The 25839-nt window shown below is 48.5% G+C and overlaps 1 protein-coding gene across 11 annotated transcripts in view; it reads right to left on the reverse strand.

The window, feature by feature from the left end:
- cracd (capping protein inhibiting regulator of actin dynamics) overlaps positions 1-25839 on the reverse strand; it is a 343220-nt gene that overhangs the window by 8332 nt on the left and 309049 nt on the right. For all 11 annotated transcript variants that reach the window (XM_038791140.1, XM_038791139.1, XM_038791145.1 and 8 more), the window contains one exon: positions 11232-11422. In XM_038791140.1, the coding sequence (XP_038647068.1) occupies positions 11232-11422 (191 nt within the window). The remainder of the gene's footprint in view (positions 1-11231; positions 11423-25839) is intronic.

Consider the following 25839-nt stretch of genomic DNA (forward strand, 5'->3'; position numbering starts at 1 on the left):
TTTCAAAATTAAACTGTTACAAAGAATAGCAATTATCTTGTCAAACTGTTTGTCAAAGCTTGCTTTGTTAAATATATTCTTTGAGCAGTTCCTGATCACAAGCATAATTATTTTCTCTCTGACACTCCAGATCTGAAGCTCTCTGTGATATGCATAAGTAATCATGTAAATAGTGATGTAAATGACCGCCAACCAGCAGGTGGCAGTGGGAATCTACCACGTGACTCTGTACCTCGAGGAGTCTGGAGATCGTCGTGTTAGTGAATAGTCATACTTGCAGCCGCTCTAGGATAATTTATCATAATTAGTAGTTTGCAATGTATTTCTCAGTTATCTAAACCACGTATTTATTTTACAATAAAACATTTTAACTAGTCAAGAACTAGACGTTCTTACCAGCCAGAACTTAACAGCCTCTAACTCACGTTTGTTTGCCATCTCTTTTCTAGTTTCATACCCACTTTCTTTTAAAAATAAAGACAAGCTACAGTGTTGTTTACCAGCAGTTATTTGATTTAAATTGTTTGCTCCCATTCTTCCTTCTTCCGGGTTGTGATTGTATGTAGCACAATTTCCATGTGCTAGCTGATTCTGAGGCTACTTGTAACAAATTCTCCTTTACTATGAATGTGGCATGTTGTCTGTGACAGCTTAAACCATGAGGTGTCAGAGACACAATACAGAGATGTTACTGATTGATATTTTCCTTATATATTTTTCTGAGGAGGTCTTGTGGTAATATCCCTACCTCTGGGCCAGAAATTCTGGGTTCAAGTCCCACTTCAGGACTTGATGACCTCAGAATATACTTTAATAACCTGGCCAAACAGGTTGACTACCAGCCTCTAATTCCTACCAATACAGCTGATGACAAGTGGTCATAGAATCATAGAATTTACAGTGCAGAAGGAGGCCACTCGGTCCATCGAGTCTGCACCGGCTCTTGGCAAGAGCATCCCACTTAAGGCCATACCTCCACCCTATCCCCATAACCAGTAACCCCACCTAACCTAAGAGCAATTTTTTTAGCATAGCCAATCCACCTAACCTGCACATCTTTGGACTGTGGGTGGAAACAGGGGCACCCGGAGAAAACCCACGCAGACACGGGAAGAACGTGCAGACTCCGCACAGACAGTGACCCAAGCCGGGAATCGAACCGGGGACACTGGAGCTGTAAAGCAACTGTGCTAACTGCTGTGCTACTGTGCCTCCCATGGTAAGTGGTAAGTGTGGTGATATGCATCACTGTAAATACACAAGGGGTTAATGTAAGTACACGTAGACTAGATAGACACTAGAGGGAGCACCAGAGACATGACAGACATTCAACCAATAGGTCAGTAAGATAGAACACGACCAATGGGCATTCACGATACACACAGAGGTGACACTACCACAGGGGGGCATTACACCAACCCATATATAAAGGACACAGCACACATGATCTTCCTCTTTCCAGTGGAGGCACTCAGTGAGTACAGACACAGGGTTGATTGAACATCACACCCACCACGTGGATTGTAGCAGACTGGTTTGTCAGTCTGAGTAGCTATAGAAGGGTTAACAGTAGAGTCGAATCCGAGTAGGAGAATTGTTAATAGTTCAATAAACATGTTGGAGTAGTCTCCACGTCTGAACCTTTCTTTGTCAGAGTGCACATCAAGGAAGCAGCTTATGCTACGTCAAGAGCATAACGAGACAGTAAGAGTGAGAGAGTTTCCTCAGCCATAATGCAGAAGACAACTGCAAAGCATACTCATGGATCAATACAGTGGGGGTCCATGGTCGCCAACGCCCTCTTAGGAAATAGTACCTGAAGGAGGAGGAGGCTTTTTGTATGATTGACATCAAGTTTGACGACTCTGGCTAAAAAATTATTTGCTCTCATTTTCAGGCATATCAATCAGGATTTGAACTCTGTCCTTGTCAGGTTCTGTTGTGACATGCAACAAATAAACTTCAGCCCATCTCCTTTGCATGCATAACCCATGCTACTGACTGACTGAATGCTTAACAGGGGCCTTATAATTGTGTGACAGGCACGTATTCTAGCTAACCTGCACCTCCTGAAGGCAGCCCTCCTAAATGAAAGCTGCACATATTACAAGGAAGCTGCTGTTGACTGCCCCCAGATGCTGGAGACTTTCGTAGTGAAGGACAAGGGGAGGTGTGCATGCCACCCCATCAAAGCCCTCACCTGAGCCCCTTTTGCAAATCTTGCATATGATCTCACCCTCGACTGAGTTGGTACACAAACAATCCTGTCCCCTCCAGCCCTGAGCCTGGCTGCAGCACATTCAGATCCCAACTCAATATACCACTCTGTGAAGTTCTTACAATGCCAATATCTGAGCTGGCAGCTGTGCGTGTCAGATAAAGTGACAGCACCGCCTCATTTGTGGTTTGATGTTATAACCCTTCCTCTTTAACTGCGGTGGCTGGGCAGGTGGCAGTTCTTGATTGTCTGGGTTCTTGGAGGCCCTCAAGGGAGTTGGAGCAGCACGTCAATTCTCGGATTCTGGCCCTAAGGACCTGGCAGCAGTTCCGCAAGGATTTGAATGATCTCAAGCTCATGAGCAAGAGTATAGGCCTCCTTAGACATGGGAGTGAATTTCAAACATTGGAAGGAAGTTATGGAGTGGGGTTCCGCAGGGGCCAGTAATAAAACCACTATTTTTCTTGACATCTATTAATGACCTAGACTTGGGAATGCAGGGCACAATTTGAAATTTGAAGATGACACTAAACTTGAAAGTATTGTGAACTGTGAGCAGGATAGACATCAAGAGGACATGAACACACTGGGGAGAATGAATAAACAGGTGAAAAAGAAGTCTGAAGCGATACCATTTTGTAGAAAACAAAGAGGCAATTTAAAATGAGGATACAATTCTAAAGGTAGTGGAGGATCAGACAACCTTAGGGTATATGTGCACAAGTTACTGAAAGTAAAAGAACAGGATGAGAAAGTGGTTAAACGGGATTCTAAATTTTATCTTAGAGGAAAAAAGTAGAAAAGCAAGGCAGTTATAAAACACTGGTTCAGGTTTAACTGGAGAATTTTGGGCACTACAAGGATGTGAAGGTTTTAGAGAGGGTGCACAAAAGAATTATGGGCATGGTTCCTGGGATGAGGGACGTCAGTTACGTTGATAGACTGGAGAAACTGGGGTTGTTTTTCTTGGAGAAGAGGAAGTTGAGAGGAGATCGGATACAGATCTTCAAAAGCATGAGTAAATAAAGAGAAACTGTTCCCATTGGTGTGGTACAACAAGTTGGGCCAGTGCCTAGTCAATTTCAGCCCCACTTGACCCAGAGTTTCAAAATGTTTGAAATTAACTTCCATTTTTAAAATACCCAGTCTGACTGCCCAATAACTATAGGCACCAAGGTTTGTAAATTAATTAACAGTAACTAATTAAATAGGCAACAAATACAACTGGTTAACCACTATCTAATCTCTATCCCCCCCCCACCCCCCATCTTTAACTCGTCCACCCTCTACTCACACACACAATGACAAACAAATACAGAGGGGAAAGTGTAAAATAATGATAAAAGTAAAAGGATAATAGTCTTTATTTCAGATGGATGTCTTCTAATGGTTTTCACTGTAGGCTCACAGAAATAGCGGGCAGCCAACATGAGAGAGAGAGAGAGACAGCTTCTTTCACGGTCTAGAGACAGAGAGAGCTGCTTCCACCTTGAGGGTCCAGTGGCTTTTGCTGGGTGATGGACCCCCACCTGACAGGAGCCTATTGCTGTTGGTTGCCGGGCAGATTATTGTGACTGGCCAATCCATTGGCCACCAGCCAACCAATCAAAATGAAGCACTTCAATCTCTTGGCTACCATAAAGTCTGCGTTCTTCTTCCCAATATACAAAACTCTATAACACAGCTTTTGAAACTTTGAATTCCTTATTTCCTCTGCTCAATTTAAAGGTATGTATTCATTAACAATCCATGGACCAAAAACAATAAAGACAAAATTAAAAACTAGCAACTAAGGGAATCAACAGAAAGGGTCCTTACAGATGGAAGGATAGGCAATCAGAGAACACCAATGTTTGGCCTTGTGGGAAATGGGGGGCACTCCCCTCAAGGACCCTTTTGCCCAATTAGGCGCCTCCCCTGGGTCTGCCTGCCATCAGGTACTTCCCCCTGTAAAGACCTCTCTGTAAAAACTCCAACCCCCCCTCACCATGGGGTCTTCTCTCCTGTCTCTGCCACCACACCCCCAGCACTTATCTGCATCTGGTTCTGGAACTTTGACTCGTGGGACTGCTCCTACTGGCGCTACTGGAGTTACAGAGCTGCCGGTCAATCTGATTGCCTGAAGCACTCTGAGATGGGCTGTCTTTTTCCCCAGTCTCACATCCAACTAATTAATGCTCCTCGGAGCTTTAAATAGGTGAGGGTTACCTGGTGTCGGCAAAGATGGGTTTCTCACCGTTTCTTTAGGTAGAAAAGCAAGAAAGCCCATCATCCATTAAATTCTGCCCAATGAAAAGCTGTGCCAAAAAAAAAGTGATCTAGCTTAATCCCATTTACCAAATATTGGTCTGTAGCTCTGTAGATTTCAGCACTTTAAGTGGGTCAGCCAGACCTGGTAAATAGAGGTATGAGAGTTTACATAGAGGACAAGATTATTTGAGGAAAGGATATCACTGAACTCTGAAGAGAGGTGGCTAAGGGAGTTGAGATAGAAATTTAAATCACAGACCAAAGCAGATTCTGAGGAAAAAAGTAGATTGAAAAATTAGCATTTACACAGCACCTTCAATGGCTCAGAACATCCCAACGTGCTTTACAATCAATTAAGTATTTTTGAATTGTAGACACTGCTGAAGGAAGGTTATCATGAGGAAAAGCATGAAGTGGGCTGGAAAATGGATGATAAACATTGAGGAGTTTAAGGTTCAGGTGAGAGTTATGGAACAGGTAAGGTGCCACAGAAGTAAGGGTAAGAGCCAAGGCTTCTAAGGACCATGCCACAATGAGGCTGTTTGGGCAAGTTAGGTGAGGAGAATATAGCCAGGGAAAGTGTTGGTAATGAGCAAGATGCCACTACTCAAGCCAAGTTTCAATACATTCATCCACAATACAATTGCTGATTGCAATAGCCTTATTGACAAGTGAACACACATTCTTGGAGGTAATACTGTATTGGAAAAGCCCTTGGGGAGATACATGAGGTGGGATGGGTGGTTGTAATTGGATAGGATGTGTGGGAAGGTCAGTGATAGAGGAGGATAGGGTAGTTGGAGTTACTGCTCTGAAAGAAGCATCATCACATGAATGGTCACGTATTTAACAGATTTGAAACAACTTGCTAAGTTTTATGACTTTTCATTCATCTTGCTGGCTCTTTACAAATGTAATTAAAGCTGATGATTATTGTAACACGTATCAAATTTTTCTCTAGTGCTACAAAGACTCTAGAAAATGCAGTGAAGTTAAAAAGCTGTATTTAAAATAAAAAAAATATTTCAAATAGAGCCACACAACTGTATGTTGGCTGAGTGCACAGTGGACTTGTAATATATTTGAATATAGAAGGTTCAGAGGCGAGGTGAAGAAGTAAATAAGACAATGAAAAGAGACTGGCAGCTAACATAAAAGGAAATTCCAAAGTCTTTGTTAGGCATATAAATAGTAAAGAGTGGTAAAAGGAGGAGTAGAGATAATCAGGGACCAAAAAGATGACTTACGCATAGGTCATAGAATTTACAGTGCAGAAGGAGGCCATTCGGCCCATCGAGTCTGCACCGGCTCTTGGAAAGAGCACCCTACCCAAGGTCAACACCTCCACCCTATCCCCATAACCCAGTAACCCCACCCAACACTAAGGGCAATTTTGGACACTAAGGGCAATTTATCATGGCCAATCCACCTAACCTGCACATCTTTGGACTTTGCATGAAGGCAAAGAACATAAGTGAGGTACTAAATTAATACTTTGCATCTGCCTGTAAGAATGATGAAGATGCTACCTAGACCACGGTAAAAGATGAGGTAATTCAGATACTAGATGGATTCAAAATTGAAAAGCAGGAGGTATTGGATAAGTTACCTGTAAACTTGATAAGCACCACAACTGGAGGAGTTGTGTCCAAGGGCACGGAGGGAATTGAGTGTGGAAATTGCAGAGGCACTGGCCCTCATTTTTCAGCCTTCCTTAGAAAGTCCCAGAGGACGAGAGAATTGCAACCGTTACACCCTTATTAAAAATGGTGTAAACATAAGCCCAACAACTACAGACCAGTCAGTTCAACTTTTGTGGAGGGGAAATGTCTAGAAACAATAATCTGGGACAAATTAATAAGTATATGGACAAGTGCAGGTTAATTAAGTAAAGCCAGCATGGATTTCTTAAGGGAAAACCATATTTAACTAATGTGTTGGGAGTTTTTTGAAGTGGTAACAGAGAGGGTTGATGAGGGCAATGTTGTTAGTGGTGTACATGGTCTTCCAAAAGGCGCTTAATACAGTGTCACACTACTGAGTAATTTCATGGAATAGAAGATAACCCAGGGTTATCCCTATTCCCTTTTTTGAACAGGGGCACGACATTCGCCACTCTCCAATCCCCTGGCACCACCCCTGTTGACAGTGAGGATGAAAAGATCATTGCCAACGGCTCTGCAATTTCATTTCTTGCTTCCCATAGAATCCTTGGATATATCCCGTCAGGCCCGGGGGACTTGTCTATCCTCAAGTTTTTCAAAACGCCCAACACATCTTCCTTCCTAACAAGTATCTCCTCGAGCTTACCAGTCTGTTTCACACTGTCCTCTCCAACAATATGGCCCCCTCTCGTTTGTAAATACTGAAGAAAAATACTCGTTCAAGACCTCTCCTATCTCTTCAGACTCAATACACAATCTCCCGCTACTGTCCTTGATCGGACCTACCCTCGCTCTAGTCATTCTCATATTTCTCACATATGTGTAAAAGGCCTTGGGGTTTTCCTTGATCCTACCTGCCAAAGATTTTTCATGCCCTCTCTTAGCTCTCCTAATCCCTTTCTTCAGTTCCCTCCTGGCTATCTTGTATCCCTCCAGCGCCCTGTCTGAACCTTGTTTCCTCAGCCTTACATAAGTCTCCTTCTTCCTCTTAACAAGATATTCAACCTCTCGCCAACCATGGTTCCCTCACTTGACCATCTCTTCCCTGCCTGACAGGGACATACATATCAAAGACACGTAGTACCTGTTCCTTGAACAAGTTCCACATTTCACTTGTGCCCTTCCCTGACAGCCTATGTTCCCAACGTATGCAATTCAATTCCTGTCTGACAGCATTGTATTTACCCTTCCCTTACCCTGTTGCACGCACCTATCCCTCTCCATTACTAAAGTGAAAGTCACAGAATTGTGGTCACTACCTCCAAAATGCTCCCCCACTAACAAATCTATCACCTGCCCTGGTTCATTACCAAGTACCAAATCCAATATGGCCTCCCTTCTGGTCGGACAATCGACATACTGTGTTAGAAAAGCTTCCTGGACACACTGCACAAACACCACCCCATCCAAACTATTTGATCTAAAGAGTTTCCACTCAATATTTGGGAAGTTGAAGTCACCCATGACTACTACCCTGTGACTTCTGCACCTTTCTAAAATCTGTTTCCCAATCTGTTCCTCCACATCTCTGCTGCTATTGGAGGGCCTATAGAAAACTCCCAACCAGGCGACTGCTCCTTTCCTATTTCTGACTTCAACCCATACTACCTCAGTAGGCAGATCCTCCTCGAACTGCCTTTCTGCAGCTGTTATACTATCTCTAATTAACAATGCCACCCCCCACCTCTTTTACCATCCTCCCTAATCTTGTTGAAACATCTATAACCAGAGACCTCCAACAACCATTTCTGCCCCTCTTCTATCCAAGTTTCCGTGATGGCCACTACATCGTAGTCCCAAGTACCGATCCATGCCTTACGTTCACACACCTTATTCCTGATGCTACTTGCGTTGAAGTATACACACTTCAACCCATCTCCTTGCCTGCAAGTACTCTCCTTTGTCAGTGTTACCTTCCCCACTGCATCACTACACGCTTTGGCGTCCTGAATATCGGCTTCCTTAGTTGCTGGACTACAAATCCGGTTCCCATTCCCCTGCCAAATTAGTTTAAACCCTCCCGAAGAGTACTAGAAAACCTCCCTCCCAGGATATTGGTGCCCCTCTGGTTCAGATGCAACCCGTCCTGCTTGTACAGGTCCCACCTTCCCCAGAATGCGCTCCAATTATCCAAATACCTGAAGCCCTCCCTCCTACACCATTCCTGCAGCCACGTGTTCAACTGCACTCTCTCCCTATTCCTAGCCTCGCTATCATGTGGCACCAGCAACAAACCAGAGATGACAACTCTGTCTGTCCTGGCCTTTAACTTCCAGCCTAACTCCCTAAACTTGTTTATTACCCCCCACACCCCTTTTCCTACCTACGTCGTTGGTACCAATGTCCACCACGACTTCTGGCTGCTCACCCTCCCCCTTCAGGATCCTGAAGACACGATCCGAGACATACCTGGCCCTGGCACCTGGGAGGCAACATACCTTCCGGGAGTCTCGATCGCGACCACAGAATCTCCTATCTATTCCCCTGACCATTAAATCTCCTATTACTATTGCTTTTCTATTCTCCCCCTTCCCTTCTGCGCCCCAGAGCAAGACTCAGTGCCAGAGACCTGGCCGCTAGGGCCTCCCCCGGTAGGTCATCCCCCCCAACAGCATCCAAAACGGTATACTTGTTTTGAAGGGGAACGGCCATGAGGGATCCCTGCACTGTCTGCCTGTTCGTTTTCTTTCCCCTGACTGTAACTATACAGTATCCTGGACTTTATTAATAGGTGCATAAAGTACAAGAGCAAGAAGGCTATGTTGAGTTTGTCTAAGTCAGTTCATCCTGAGTTAGAGTATTGTGTCCAGCTCTGGGTGCCAAACTTCAGGAAGAATATTAAGCCATTGGAGAGGATGCAGAAACGATTCACGAGAATGTTTTAGGGATAAGGAATTTCAGGTTTTTTTTTTATTTTAAGTACCCAATTCCAATTTTTCCAATTAAGGGGCAATTTAGAGTCGTCAATCCACCTACTCTGCACATCTTTGGGTTGTGGGGGTGAAACCCACACAGACACGGGGAGAATGTGCAAACTCCACACGGACAGTGACCCAGGACCAGTATCGAACCTGGGACCTCGGCGCCATGAGGCAACTGTGCTAATCCCTGCGTCACCGTGCTGCCCCAAGGAATTTCAGTTATAAAGATACATTGGAGAAGTTAGGGTTGTTTCCCTTAGGGAAAAGAAGGTTCAGAGGAGATTTGTTAAAGGTATTCAAGATCATGAGGGGCCTAGACAGTGTAGATAGGGAGAAATTATTCCCACTTATGAAAGAATTAAGTGGGAGGACACAGATTTAAAGCCATTAGTAAAAGTAGCAAAAGTAATATGAGGAGAAACTTCTTTGCACAGCGGGATGTTAAGGACTGGGAAGCAGTCCCTGAGATTCTGATGGAGGCAGGTTCAATTTAAGCTTTAAAATGGAATTGGACTCTTCTTTGAAAAGGAAGAATGCGCAGGATTACAGGGCAAAGGCAGGAAAGTGGAGCGCCAGTGTAGTCATGGTTTGCCAAAAGGCCTCCTTCTGCACCATAACAATTCTATGTTTCTCATATATTTTCATGTCTCCTTAAGTTTCTTTAATTTAAATTCAGTCAATTCTGTCAAATCTCCAAAGGCGAATTGAAAAAATATTAATTGTGGTCCCAATGATGAATATAAAGACACTGTGCAAATTATATTAAAATAGAAAGGTGCTGGAAAATCTCAGCACGTCTGGCAGCATCTGTGGAGAGAGAAACAGTTAGCGGGAGGGGTTTTCTGTGCCACCTGCAGTGTATTTCTTAGCAGCGGGAAGCGACCCACCGTTGGCTCATGGCAGGATCTTCTGGCCCTGCTGCTGTCGATGGGATTTCCCGTTGAATTCAACCCCCGCCCCCCAACCCCCCCACCAGGAAACCTGCAGATGGGTCCACCATCGGCGGGAACAGAAGAACCTGCTGGTGAGAATGGCCTGAAAATTCCCCCCAATATTTTGAGCCCAATGTGACTCTTCCTGGGAACTTCATTTCCAAAGAAGGTGAAGTTCAGAAGAAGAATCATATTGGACTTCAAACGTTAACTCTTTCTCACCCCACGGATGTGGCTGGACCTGCTGAGTTTTCCAGCACCTTATGTTTTTTTTTTAGATCTTGAGCATCCGCAGTATTTGGTGTTCATTCCGGTGATTGTTGCATTAAAGTGAAAAACGATTGTCACCATCAATACTGTTGATTCCTACCAAAAGATACAATCCTGACAGCTTTATAATGAAACTGGCTCCCACAGACTATAGTCACACACTTTATGGCCACGCTGCAGCCAAAAAGCAGCTCGCGCGTGGCACAGCGTGACCGATAAAAGCCGAGAGACCCCGCTCCTGGAATCCACCTGGCTCGCAACGCCTCGAGAGATCTAACGCGATCCTGCGGGACGTCGCGATGTAAATCCCGCCCATTGAGCGTGGGATTGCTTTTTAGCAAATCTGCATATTAGAGCGGGACTGTTAGTCTCACTTGAATGTGCAGATTCCTGAGTTACCTGAAGTGCAGGATCAATCTCCCTCACCTTGGAGACCTCAGGCCAACGGCGAACAGTACTGGTCTCCAGAAATAGACACTCATGGAGGTCTCCCAGGGGATCGGAGGCCCACAGGTGCATGCCCTCTGTTCAGGATGGTAAGCTGGTGCTGCTGGTGCCACCTGGGCACCCTGGCAGTGCCATCTGGGTGCCAGCCTGGTGTTGCCGAGATGTCCAGGTGACACTGCCAGTTGGAAAGGGCACTGCCGTGGTGCTAAGCCGGCATTTTCTGTGTGCTGGTGCCCTGTATGAGTGTTGGGGGGGGGCGTGGGGAGGAGTCCTGGGGACTCTCCCATAATGCATTGGGGCTGGGATGTAAGGGGTTGCATCAGTGGCTCCAGAGATTGAGACGCCATTTTTATATGGCGCCCTATTCTCCCACTACACTGAGGAGTTCCGCATGTGCCGGGAACCATGCAGCTAAATGTGTTCGCTGTGGGACTTTGTTCCCTTCTAATAAACCACGTTCCATATGTGTAGTCTATTTGACTCAGACCAGCATTTATTATTAAATCTTATAATAACAGAAGGTGCATACATTCTCTTTTGCCTGTTTCTCCACTAGCTTGGCTTCTCTTGCTTGCCTTCTCTCCTCTCGGCTGGCCTGCTGCTCACGGAATCCTTTCTGCTTCTGCATCGCTAGAGTGATCCAAAGAGGCTGGGCAGACTCCATCCTATCCATGAGCCTTGAGCTGTCCAAAGAATGCCTGCTCTGAAGAACAGGTTTCTCTGAAAACAAAATGTGGAGCTGATTAACTTTCACCAAAAGGATGTTAGTGAACCAAAACTGGTGATGCAGATACATATGTAGTCAGATTATCTAAATCAACAGCAAACTAATTGTGGCACTTCACAAACAAAAGTTAAATACAGGAAAATCAGTCAATATGAATGGTGAACGAATAGACACTTTACCTCAAGATCTAACAATAAGTAATAAAGACATCCAATTTAACATTTAATATTTGATGGGGCAAAGATGATATCAGTAAAAGACATATTTCAGTATTAAATAATAAATATCGAAGACTTCATGTTCAAACACTGAATCCAGAATTTATCCTACATAACCCCAGATAATGAGAAAATTAAGAGGCTAAAATATTTACATGCCAGGAATTTTAGAAAAGAACAGATGTGAAAGAGACAGCAGATTTCAAGCTGTTTTGCTTGAATAATTAATTCATTATCTGAATAACAATTATTCAATCTAATAGTGTAATATTGATTTAACAGGGTAGGTTTACTGTTTCCCTCTTTTCTCTGGTCTTTACCTTAAAAGGGAATTCTGCAATCTACTTAGAGAGTACTTGGAGACTCCCGACAAAGCTATTACGAAATGGTCACCAAGTGACAGTTAGACTGACATTTTGGTTACCGTCCTTCCAATTTCCCTGCTTCACCCCTATTTTCTCTACCTCCCCAAGGAAAATGTCTGACCCCCATTCTACAGCCACTGACAATATCTTTATTGTCACAAGCAGGCTTATATTAACATGGCAATGATGTTAGTGTGAAAAGCCTCTAATCGCCACATTCCGGCACCTGTTCGGGTACACCGAGGGAGAATTCAGAATTTCCAATTAACCTAACAGCACGTCTCTCAGGACTTGTGGGAGGAAACTGGAGCACACGGAGGAAACCCATGCAGACACGGGGAGAATGTGCAGACTCTGAGACACTGCATTAAAAAAGACTGCACAAAAAATGGAGTTTGATAAAGACCTGACTTTAAATAATAACTCTCTAATTGAAGTCAATGGTGAGTATTATAAAATATATAAACTTGCGATCAATATGTTAACAGTGATAATGGCATTCATTCTATTTTAGAATTTATTACCCTTTCCACAGCTGCTAGCTGAGAGCTGAATTCCTATTTCTGAGCTTTTCAAATCACGTTTTATGGCTTTTAATATTAACAGTGCCTTTACGTTGGAGCTGGAAAGTTAAATTAGCTCCAGGTCAATTTATGAGGTTGATAGATATTGAGAATGGAAATTTCTCATAAAATGGTGAAGTATCAGGGTCTGACTGAAAACCAACAGAACACAGCAGAGTTTTCAGCCAGATTTTCTGGCACTTAGTGCACAGAGAATCTGGGTGTGTGGTTTATGCTGTCGGTCTGGAAGGGCGCTGTCTGATACACCTGGCAAGTCCGGATCCACAGAGAAAGGTGCCCCAATCTGCCTTTAAAATAAGTTCCCCCAACCCCACCCCCGGACTCAGAGGACCATCGCACAAGCTTGACAAACCCCCCACCACCCCAACCACGGAGATATCGGGGGCCACTCTACCCCCTCTCTCACCCCCAACCGTGGATGTTTCACGTACCACTCTACCCCTCTTCCTCCCCCCCACCACCACTGAAGTATCGGGGGGCACTATCCTTCCCCCTCTCACCCCCCACACTGCCATTGGGGCTCTCTCTTCTCCTCCCCCCCCCAACACCACACATAAGGGGAAGCCCCCTCCGACAATGGAGGAGGGTTACCCCCCAGTCAGAGCCGACTTAGCAGTGCCCACCTCAGTACTAACCTGGCAGTGTCAGCCTGGTACTATGAAATTGCCAACCCGGCAGTGTTGGGTTGGCAGTTTTAGGGTGGGGGGGGGGGGGCAGGTAAGATCTCAAACTGAGAGCTCGTTGGCACAAAACCCGTTCTGGCCCTCTCACGGGATTTAGTGGCCATAACGGGATTTGTGCCTGAGATGACCGAATCCACTAAATCACGCCCTTCATGTTTTTACAGCTGAGTGTCGTAGCTGTATAAATAAGAAAATAATTTTGCAGATGTAAACAAAGAGGTGTGAATTAACATGCCACACATTTTACAGCTCCATTTGAATAAGTAACTGTTTTTAGTACAGTGTATTGTTCTTTTCATGTATTTGATACACACAGACCTTCAGCTACTCTTTTTGGCACTGGGCTTATATTTAATTAATCTCCTATTAACTGTGAATAACAGGGGCAGCATGGTGGCCTAGTGGTTAGCACAACCGCCTCACGGCGCTGAGGTCCCAGGTTCGATCCCGGCTCTGGGTCACTGTCCGTGTGGAGTTTGCACATTCTCCCCGTGTCTGCGTGGGTTTCGCCCCCACAACCCAAAAATGTGCAGAGTAGGTGGATTGGCCACGCTAAATTGCCCCTTAATTGGAAAAAATAATTGGGTAATCTAAATTTATAAAAAAAAAACTGTGAATAACACTACTTTCTAAGACAACCTTTCTCCAGTATACAATAAGTAGAATTACTTATGGAACAATGGATACCCCCACTAGAGACCACACCCCAATTACAGAGACCCCCATAAGAGAGACCCCCACTAGAGACCCTGACCACAGACCTCCCAATTACGGAGACCCCACCATAGACCCCAATAACAGGGACCCCTCATACGAGAGACCCCACCAGAGACCCTCACTAGAGACCCCTAATTACAGAGGCCCCCACTAGAGACCCAGGCATTACTGAGAGCCCTGCCAGAGACACCCCCCTTACAGAGACACCAAGCAGAGACCCCAGCATTGCATGGTGGGGCCACCTGCTCAAATTGTATGACAAGGAATTTTTTAAAAATTCGTTCATAGGACGTGGGCATCACCGGCTGGCCAGCATTTATTGCTCATCCCCAATTGCCCTTGAAGGGGCAGTTGAGAGTCAACCACATTTCTGTAGGCCTGGAGTCATGTGTCGGCCAAACTATGCACGGACAGGTTTCCTTCCCCAAAGGACATTAGTGAACCAGATGGGTTTTTACAACAATCAACAATGGTTTCATGATCATCATTATACATTTAATTGTGAATCACATCTGGATTTGCATAATTAGGAGGTCTCTGATGGGGGGCTCTCGCATGCCGGGGTTTCTGGTGGGAATCTTTGTCATTGGGTCATCTCTGGTGTAGGGCTCTCTCATGGGAGGTTTTGGTGCAGATGGGAAAAGCAGGATTTGCATTATGGGAGGAGGGTAACCCTCTGATGGACTTTGGAGGCAACTCACTGAAAGAGTTATCCCCTTAGCCCACCGCCAGGTGCACAGCATCAGGGCCACGTTTGTAAATACCTGCATCAATTCTCGTCCACATGAATCCCGGCCCAGAGAACCGAAGAATCACATGGACTTGGAGAATATGATGCCTGGCCCGTTAATAGGATGCAAATGGGTCTAAATGACCCGTTTGCATCCTCCCGCTGCCCTGGGGCACGAATCTCGATGTTGCAGCATCGGAATGGAATTGGCGCTGTGTTTTGCACATTGCTGGATTCTTCACCCCACTGGGAACTCTGCTATCGGCAGCAGGCAACAGAGATTCCAGCCCTTGGGCTCAAAATGGGTACTTGGGAGGTTAGCAAATTGGCCGCCTCCCAGCATAACAAGTTTGGGAAGTGGAAGAAAGGGAGGAAGGTGTGTGTGGGGAGGGGTAGGGTGGATCAAATAGGTCAAGACAGGCCAGAGGTTTTTAAATGCCCATGAGGAGTATTCCTGTGCCATGCAAACAACAGTAAGAAAGATGTCCTTTTTTGATTTCCAAATTTGTTTACTGGGACGTTTTCAGAACAGATTCATAGGGCTGGATTCTCCTATTGCCGACGCCGAAACATTCGTCGATTGGCCAGAGAATCCGTTTTGACTCCACATCCGTTTTGACGCCTGTTTTGGATGCTCCGCCCCCTCCAAAACAGCATCATCGGTGAGTACGCCACACGTCGTTGGGACAACCTCAGGACATCACCTGAAGGCCCTCCCCCGATGTGCCGACTTCCCTATGGCCCGGATCACTTGTGTTCTGAGGTTTCATCAACCTCATATGGCAGCTGCGGACTGTGTCAGCGCTGCTACAGTCGGGGGAGGACTGGTGAGGGGTGGCCCGGGGGTGGCGAGGGGGGGCACTATCTGGCAGGCTGGGTCTGCACATTAGAACATAGAACATAGAACGATACAGCGCAGTACAGGCCCTTCGGCCCTCGATGTTGCACCGACATGGAAAAAATCTAAAGGCCATCTAACCTACACTATGCCCTTATCATCCATATGCTTATCCAATAAATTTTTTAATGCCCTCAATGTTGGCGTGTTCACTACTGTTGCAGGTAGGGCATTCTACGGCCTCACCACTCTTTGCGTAAAAAACCCACCTCTGACCTCTGTCCTATATCTATTACCCCTCAATTTAAGGCTATGTCCCCTCGTGCTAGCCACCTCCATCCGCGGGAGAAGGCTCTCGCTGTCCACCCTATCTAACCCTCTGATCATTTTGTATGCCTCTATTAAGTCACCTCTTAACCTTCTTCTCTCTAACGAAAACAACCTCAAGTCCATCAGCCTTTCCTCATAAGATTTTCCCTCCATACCAGGCAACATCCTGGTAAATCTCCTCTGCACCCGTTCCAAAGCTTCCACGTCCTTCCTATAATGAGGCGACCAGAACTGTACGCAATACTCCAAATGCGGCCGTACTAGAGTTTTGTACAACTGCAACATGACCTCATGGCTCCGGAACTCAATCCCTCTACCAATAAAGGCCAACACACCATAGGCCTTCTTCACAACCCTATCAACCTGGGTGGCAACTTTCAGGGATCTATGTACATGGACACCGAGATCCCTCTGCTCATCCACACTACCAAGAATTTTACCATTAGCCAAATATTCCGCATTTCTGTTATTCTTTCCAAAGTGAATCACCTCACATTTCTCCACATTAAACTCCATTTGCCACCTCTCAGCCCAGCTCTGCAGCTTATCTATGTCCCTCTGTAACCTGCAACATCCTTCCGCACTGTCTACAACTCCACCGACTTTAGTGTCGTCTGCAAATTTACTCACCCATCCTTCTGCGCCCTCCTCTAGGTCATTTATAAAAATGACAAACAGCAACAGCCCCAGAACAGATCCTTGTACGGCTCAATCGCTGCTGGTCACCGCCGTGCGCATGCACGACCATGGACCCGGCAATTCTCCGTCCGTATCTACAGGGAAAGCCAGAGATTTTACGTGGCACAGCTGCTAGCCCCCCACCGACCTTTTGGTCATAATACTAGTGACATTCTCCGGACATAGCCTCAAAATCGGAGAATCCAGCAATAGAGTCATAGAATCTCTACAGTGCAGAAGGAGGCCATTCAGCCCATTCAGTCTGTGCCGAACCCCTAAAAGAGCATCCTAGGCCCATTTCCCGCCCGATACTCGTACTCCACCTAACCTGTACATCCCTGGACATTAAAGGGCAATTTTACCATGGCCAATCCTCCTAACATGCACATCTTCGTATTGTGGGAGGAAACCGGAGGGCCCGGAGAAAACCCACGCAGACACGGGGAGAACATCCAAACTCCACACAGACAGTTACCTAAGGTTGGAATCGAATCCAATCCCTGGCACCTGTCATAATATCCACTCATGTATATAATGAAATGCAGACAGGCAGTGATTGACACACAGGATGACCAATGAACACACAACACAGAACAACTAATCACCAGACAGGACACCACCACAATAAAGCCCACAGGGCATTAAGACTCTCCCTCTCTCAGGACCCAGCTACTGAGACAGAGTGCACAAGTTAGTGAGCACTATTACCATCCGGTAGCTAGTAAGTCTGGTCAAGCCAGTAAGAGGTCATTAGTTGGATTAGTAGAGTGTCGACCCACAGCTGAACATGTACAGCAGTCCACTAGTTAAATAAAACAGTGTTGGATCATCTCCTGTGTCAGACGTCTGTTTCTAGCTTCACTGCATCCAGTTGCAGTCAATGTCGAACCAACCTGCCTAACACATCATGGTACCAGAGAGCTATTAATCCTGCCGAACCTACCTCGAGTGAATCTGCAATGACCAGCAAGCAGCCATCCAGCGAAATGGAAAACATCCAGCCTCCTCCGCAGCTTCGCATCTCCGGCAACCTCGCCGCCAATTGGAAGATCTTCAAGCAAAAGTTCCTCCTGTATATCGAGGCCTCCGACCTCGAGGCAGCATCGGATGCCAGGAAGATCGCACTATTCCTGTCGACTGCGGGGGATCACGCCATCCACATCTACAACTTGCTTACGTTTGCCGATGGCAAAGACAAGACGAAGTTCAAGACAGTTCTGTTAAAATTCGACAACCACTGCGACATTGAGGTGAATGAGAGCTTTGAAAGGTATATCTTCCAACAGAGGCTTCAGGGTAAGGATGAACCTTTTCAGTCCTTCCTGACCCATCTCCGCATCCTAGCGCAGTCATGTAATTATGGCTCGATGGCTGATTCCATGATCCGGGATCAGATCGTTTTCGGGGTCCACTCCGACTCCCTGCGGCAGCAGCTCCTCAAAATCAAACAGTTGACCCTCTCCGTCGCTATCGAGACGTGCGTAGTCCATGAGCATGTCAAGAATCGTTACTCCCATATCAGGGCGGCAGAAACTGCAAAACTGGCCTCCCACGAGGCAGAACGGGTGCAGGCTGTGGTGAATGTGATTCACACTATATGTTGCCAATATCACTCCATGTATATATGTTCGTTATCTACCCGTTGTAAGATCAATGCTGTATATAGTTGCAAATATAACTCCGTGTATATATGTTCACCATTGTAAGTGCAGTTACACTATCCGACCACCAGGGGGAGTCGCTCTGGGAGTACGCGAGAGTTTGTACTGGACTCCTCCCTTGGCTCTGCCCAGGACTCCTCCCTCTGGGACCGATGTATAAAAATCAGTGCCTTAGAGCCAGCCTGCCAATTCTCTGGAGAGTCAACGACGAATAGGTTGGCTCTGTTGTAAGTGTATTAAAGCCTCTGTTCAGATCCAACTACACGTGTTCGCTGAATTGATGGTTCCATCAATTTAATACACTTAAGAAGCTGCCAAAGTAAAGCATGGAATCCGCTCTAAAACCAGGACGTCTAGAACTCGATCCGCAGGATGCAGAGGCGAAAGAAACCTTCTGCCACTAGCTGAAATGTTTTAAGGCCTACCTGGCCGAAATCAGCACCGCTGAATCTACGGAGGAAAAAAAGCTCAGCCTACTGCACGCGAGGGTAAGCCACAGAATTTCTACACAACTAAATCCAGCCGGTTCCTACACCGCAGCACTGGCGATTTTGGACAAAATGTATATTAGGCCCATGAACGAGGTCTTTGCCTGCCATGGGGCCTCACGGTAGCATGGTGGTTAGCATCAATGCTTCACAGCTCCAGGGTCCCAGGTTCGATTCCCGGCTGGGTCACTGTCTGTGCGGAGTCTGCACGTCCTCCCCGTGTGCGCGTGGGTTTCCTCCGGGTGCTCCGGTTTCCTCCCACAGTCCAAAGATGTGCGGGTTAGGTGGATTGGCCATGCTAAATTGCCCGTAGTGTAAGGTTAATGGGGGGATTGTTGGGTTACGGGTATACCGGTTAAGTAGGGTGATCATTGCTCGGCACAACATCGAGGGCCGAAGGGCCTGTTCTGTGCTGTACTGTTCTATGTTCTATGTGTTCACGACTTGCCGACAACGGGCTACTGAAACTTTAGCTGAATTTGCACGTGAGTTGAACAATCTCTCAAATGACTGCAATTACCAGGCCGTAACCGCGGCCGAACATAGGGAGCTCGCTGTGCGGGATGTTTTGGAGCGGGCCTTCGATCTAGCTATGTACGCCAGAGACTATTAGAAAATGGGGCCCAGGGCTTAGAGACTACCGTAGAGGCTGCTATCACAATGGAAGTTTCCTTCCGCAGCCTCAACTCGTTTCCCGCGGACCCCGCTAACCCCGCATGGGCCCCCGACCTGAGGACCCCCCAAGCCTGTGCCGCAAGGCCCCCCAGCTATCGCGCTGCCACAGCCGGCCGCCCTACTGTCAAGTCAACTATTCAAACTATCCAGCTGCTCCAGCTAATTACTCAGCTCCCCCAGCCAGCCACTCAGCTCGCCAAACCAGTTATTCAACTGCTCCAGCCTGCCACTATTCAGCTCCCCAAACCAGTTATTCGACTGCTCCAGCCTGTCACTTCTGTGGACAAAGCCAGCACTTGCGGCAGCACTGCTCAGCCCGATCCGCGACCTGCAGCAGCTGCGGGAAGAAAGGCCACTATGCTAAAGTGTGCCTCGGCAGAAGGGCCCCAGCCCTCAACACCCCAACAGTCCAAAAACATCGGCCCCAGCACCAGCAGACCCGCGGGGCCCGAAACGCTGCGGCCTACGCTCAGGCTCCGCCCCCTCCCGCCATGTGCGATCCATGGGGGCCGCCATCTTGGCAAACTCCACCATGCGGCCAGCCACGTGCGATCCACGGGCCCTAGCTGCATCCCCAGACTCAAACAGCTCATCGGAGGAGTACGACCTCCCCGGGCAGTCACCACATGGCCCGCAACTCAGCGCAGTGTTCCTGCATCAAGCTCGCCAGAATGCAGCGGCATCTACTCGACAGGACGCCCGATCGGAAGAATTCGACTCCCCCAGGCACCCACCACGCGGCCCGCAACTCAACACGGTCACCCTCGACCAATCTCGCACCAAGCATCTGAGAAATTCGATGATGGAGGTCCAGATCAACGGGTACAACACATCGTGCCTCTTCGACTCAGGGAGCACAAAGAGCTTCATACACCCAGAACTGATAAGATGCTGTTCCCTCCCTATTTATCCCGTCAACCAAACTATCACCCTCGCTTCGGGCTCCCATTCCATCCAAATCCAAGGCCGCACTACAGCAACGCTAACGATTCGAGGCGCTAGCTATTCCAAATTTAAACTGTATGTCTTGCCCGACCTCTGCGCGCCATTCCTCTTAGGCCTGGATTTCCAATGTAATCTCAAGAGTCTCACCCTCAGCTTCGGTGGGCCCCTGCCCCCACTCACTATCTGCAGCCTCGCCATGCTGCGCATCGCCCCCCCCCTCCTCTCTTCGCCAACCTCACCCCGGATTGCAAACCGGTAGCCACCCGCAGCAGGCGGTACAGCCTGCAGGATAGGGTATTTATCAAAACGGAGGTCCGAAGGCTGCTCAGTGAGGGGATCATAGAGGCCAGTAACAGTCCCTGGAGAGCTCAGATGGTGGTCGTCAAGACCAGGGAACAATTCCGCATGGTCGTCGATTATAGCCAGACCATCAATCGCTTTACGCTCCTAGACGCGTATCCACTCCCCAGAATCGCAGACATGGTAAACCAGATCGCCCAATATCGGGTATTTTCCACGGTGGATCTGAAGTCTGCATACCACCAGCTCCCAATCCGCCCGGAGGGCCGCCACTACACGGCGTTCGAGGCCGATGGTCGCCTCTTCCATTTCCTCCGGGTTCCCTTCGGTGTCACTAACGGGGTTTCACTGTTCCAACGAGCAATGGACCGAATGGTAGACCAGTACGGGCTGCGGGTCACGTTTTCGTATCTGGATAATGTTACCATCTGCGGCCATGACCAGCAGGACCACGACGTCAACCTCCACCGATTTCTCCAGACGGCCCAAAAATTAAACCTTACATATAACAAGGAGAAATGCGTGTTCCGCACAAACAGACTAGCCATCCTCGGCTACGTCGTGGAGAACGGAGTCCTGGGCCCAGACCCGGACCGCATGCGCCCCCTCTTAGAACTCCCCCTCCCCCATGGCCCCAAGGCCCTCAAACGGTGCTTGGGGCTCTTTTCGTACTACACCCAGTGGGTCCCCCAATATGCGGATAAAGCCCGCCCACTCTTCAAGGCCACACTATTTCCGCTGTCTGCTGAGGCGCACAAAGCCTTCAGCTGCATCAGGGACGACACCGCCAAAGCAGCCATGCGGGCGGTGGATGAATCCATTCCCTTTCAGGTTGAGAGCGACACCTCAGAGGTAGCGCTGGCAGCCACTTTAAATCAAGCAGGGCGGCCCGTTGCATTTTTCTCCCGTACCCTATCCGCTTCAGAACTCCGACACTCCTCAGTCGAGAAGGAAGCACAAGCCATCATGGAGGCTATCCGACACTGGAGGCACTACCTCGCAGGTAGGAGGTTCACTCTCATTACCGACCAATGGTCGGTCGCCTTCATGTTCGACAACTCGCAAAAGGGCAAAATTAAAAATGACAAAATTGTTCGGTGGAGGATTGAACTCTCCACCTACAATTACGATATCAAATATCGACCGGGGAAGCTCAACGAGCCCTCAGATGCCCAATCCGGCGGGACATGCGCCAGCGCGCAAATCAGCCGCCTAAAAGCCATCCACGATGACCTCTGCCACCCAGGGGTCACCCGTACGCCCACTACATCAGAGCCCGAAACCTGCCTTTCTCCAACGAGGAGGTAAAAGCGGTCACCAGGGACTGTCCGATCTGTGCAGAGTGCAAACCGCACTTCTATAGACCAGACAGGGCCCACCTGGTCAAGGCTTCTAGGCCCTTTGAACGCGTTGCGATCGATTTCAAAGGGCCACTCCCCTCCACTAACAAAAACATTTACTTCCTTAACATTATTGACGAGTTCTCCCGATTCCCCTTCGCCATCCCATGCCCCGATATGACCTCCCACACAGTCATTAGGGCCCTGCATAGTGTCTTCACCCTGTTCGGTTTCCCCAGCTACGTGCACAGCGACCGGGGTGCGTCCTTTATGAGTGACGAGCTGCGTCAGTACCTGCTCGACAAGGGCATCGCCTCGAGCAGGACTACCAGTTACAACCCCAGGGGGAACGGACAGGTGGAGAGGGAGAACGCGACGGTCTGGAAGACCGTCCTACTGACCCTCAGGTCCAGAAAGCTCCAAGTTTCCCAATGGCAGGATGTCCTCCCTGACGCGCTCCACACAATTAGATCCCTCCTGTGTACAGCTACCAACCAAACCCCTCACGAGCGGCTCTTCATTTTTTCCAGGGGCACTACCACAGGGGTCTCACTTCCGGCGTGGCTGAGGACGCCAGGCCCGGTTCTCCTAAGGAAGCACGTCAGGGCGCACAAAACCGACCCCATTGTTGAAAAGGTGCGCCTGCTTCATTCCAACCCACAGTACGCATTTGTTGAGTTCCCGGACGGTCGCCAGGACACGGTATCCCTCCGGGGCCTGGCACCCGCTGGATCCAGCCCCCCATCTACCCCCACCGAGGAACTCATTTCCCCGTTCCCTATGCGGCCGCTCCCTTGCGCCCCCGATTCTGCGAGCTCACCCCACCAGTCCCGAACGCCAGCACCAGCCCGCCCCCCCAGTCTCCATTCGACCAGGAGGTGTATGAGGCTCGGACAAGACTCGCCCCGGAGCCGGCAACCGTACCCCAGACCTCGATGCCCGCCCAGCCACCGCAAGAGGCTGCAACCCCGGTGCTCCTCAGATCAAAACGGACAATTCGTCCACTGGACAGACTGACTGTTTGAGCCTTCACCCCCGCCGGACTTAATTTTTTTAACAGGGGGTGAATGTGGTGAATGTGATTCACACTATATATAGTTGCCAATATCACTCCATGTATATATGTTCGCTATCTACCCGTTGTAAGACCAATGCGGTATATAGTTGCCAATATAGCTCCGCGTATATATGTTCACCATTGTAAGTGCAGTTGCACTATCCGACCACCAGGGGGAGTCACTCTAGGAGTACGCAAGAGTTTGTACTGGGCTCCTCCCTTGGCTCTGCCCAGGACTCCTCCCTCTGGGACCGATGTATAAAGATCAGTGCCTTAGAGCCAGTCTGCCAGTTCTCTGGAGATTCAACGATGAATAGGCTGGCTCTGTTGCAAGTGTATTAAAGCCTCTGTTCAGATCCAACTACACGTGTTTGCTGAATTGATGGTTCCATCACAGGCCATTGCAAAGATGCAAGGCCTGAGCATCGAGGAGAGTGGCTGTTTTGCGAGCTTTTCCCGGGTCCCCACGCATGCGTGCTATGACTGGGTGGACGACAAGGCCGAAAACCCTAATGCGCAGGTGCGTACGTCGGCCGATCGCACTGCGCATGCGCGATGGTGAACGGAACGCACTGACGTCAGCGTCATGAAGTGTCCGAATTGTGGCTCCGCCCAACGGCAATGTCCAGCAAAGGACGGCGATGCCTACAGTGTGGGAAGCCTGGCCATTACGTGGCCTTTTGCAGGTCCGCTCCACCGATAATCAGCCAGCGATCCCAGCTGCGGCGCAGAAGTGTCCGTTCGGTGCAACAAGGCATGCAGGATTCTGATCCCGACAGCCCAACAGACCCTGATGCTGACTGCCCCGAGTCTCCATATCGGGTGGGCATCATAACCACACGCGAGCTGGTCTCCACTGCACCTTCAAACCGCCATTCGATCCTCAGTGTGGATCCTGATGACAAGTGGTGTGCTATCCTCACAGTCAACCAGGCTCGCATCCGATTTAAACTGGACACCGGCGCGTCTGCGAACCTCATATCGCAGTCAGATCTCGACAGCATCCATGACCGACCCAGCATTCTTCCACCAGCCTGCCAACTCCTTGACTACAATGACAATGCCATAGCTGCCAGTGGATCGTGTCGGCTAGAGGTATCTCACAAGGCAATCAAGGCAACATTACGATCCGAGATCGTCCAGCCTGACAGGGCGTCCCTGCTCAGTGCTAGTGCCTGCAAGCTCCTGAATCTGGTCCAGCGAGTCCACACCACGACTGCCTCGCCCGATGTGAATCTCCAGCCCGAGATAGGCGACATTCTCACATAATACCACAATTGTTTGATGGAATGGGCACGCTCCCATATCGCTACAAGATATTGCTCAAGCTGAATACCACCCCAGTGATCCATGCAACACGCCGGGTGCCAGCTCCTCACAAGGATCATCTGAAAAAGCAGCTACAAGACCTCCAAGACCAGGGCATCATCCCAAAGGTCACGGAACCAACAGACTGAGTCAGCTCCATGGTCTGCGTTAAAAAACCCTCTGCTGAACTCCGCAATTGCATTGAGAGAGCGCTACCCGATCCCGAAGCGTGAAGAGTTAACCAGTGTGATGGCTCATACCAAATTCTTCAGCAAGCTGGACGCCTCCCATGGCTTCTGGCAAATACAGCTGGACGCGTACAGTCAGAAGCTGTGCACGTTTAACACTCCATTCGGCCGCTATTGCTACAACCGCATGCCTTTTGGTATCATACCAGCTTCCGAAGTATTTCATCGCATTATGGAGCAAATGATGGAGGACATTGAGGGGGTGCGAGTCTATGTGGACGACGTGATCATCTGGTCCACAACGCCCGAGGATCACATTGCCCGCCTCAGACAGGTCTTCCATCGGATTCATGAAAATGGCCTCCAGCTCAACAGGGCCAAATGCTCATTTGATCGATCGCTATCAAGTTTCTGGGTGACCACATTTCACAGCAGGGTGTGCAACCTGGTGCCGACAAGGTGCTGGCGATCAATGCCATGAAGACCCTGAAGGACAATAAGGCGGTCCTCCGCTTCCTCGGGATGGTAAATTTTCTCGGGAAATTAATTCTAAATATGGCAGCCCACACCAAGGCATCTCGTAAAGAAGTCAACAGTGTTCCAGTGGCTGCCCGCACATGAAAAGGAGTGGCTTGAGCTGAAGGCGAAGCTCACCACAGCCCCAGTACTGCCGTTCTTTGACCCAACCAGGGACACCAAGATATCTACTGATGCTAGCCAGGACGGCATTGGGGCGGTGCTCCTCCACCGAGACGACTCCTCGTCCTGGGCTCGTGGCATATGCCTCCAGGGCCATGACGCCGACCGAGCAACGGTATGCCCAGATCGAAAAGGGGTGCTTGGGTTTCCTGACAGGAATAGTCAAGTTTCATGACTACGTATACGGCCTGCCGAAGTTCACGGTGGAAACAGACCATAGGCCTTTAGTCCACATAATCCAAAAGGATTTAAATGACATGACGCCTCGGCTACAGTGCATTCTTCTCCGTCTCTGCCGATATGACTTCGAACTCGTCTACACACCGGGTAAGGAGCTGATAATCGCGGATGCCCTATCCCGATCCATCACCACGCCGTGTGAACAGGGCGACTTCATCTGCCACATAGAGGTACAGGTGCAGTTGTGTGCCAGCAACCTCCCAGCCACTGATGAACGAGTTATACAAATACGTAAAGAAACTGCCAAAGATCCCCGACTGCAGCGCGTGCTGAAGCACCTCGCCCATGGCTGGCAAAAGGGGCAATGTCCCCAGTTCGTTAACGTTAAGGACGAGTTAACGGTTGTTGAGGGAATCCTTCTTAAAC

The sequence above is a fragment of the Scyliorhinus canicula genome, chromosome 3 (assembly GCF_902713615.1).
Source record: "Scyliorhinus canicula chromosome 3, sScyCan1.1, whole genome shotgun sequence".
NCBI classification, from domain to species: Eukaryota; Metazoa; Chordata; class Chondrichthyes; order Carcharhiniformes; family Scyliorhinidae; genus Scyliorhinus; species Scyliorhinus canicula.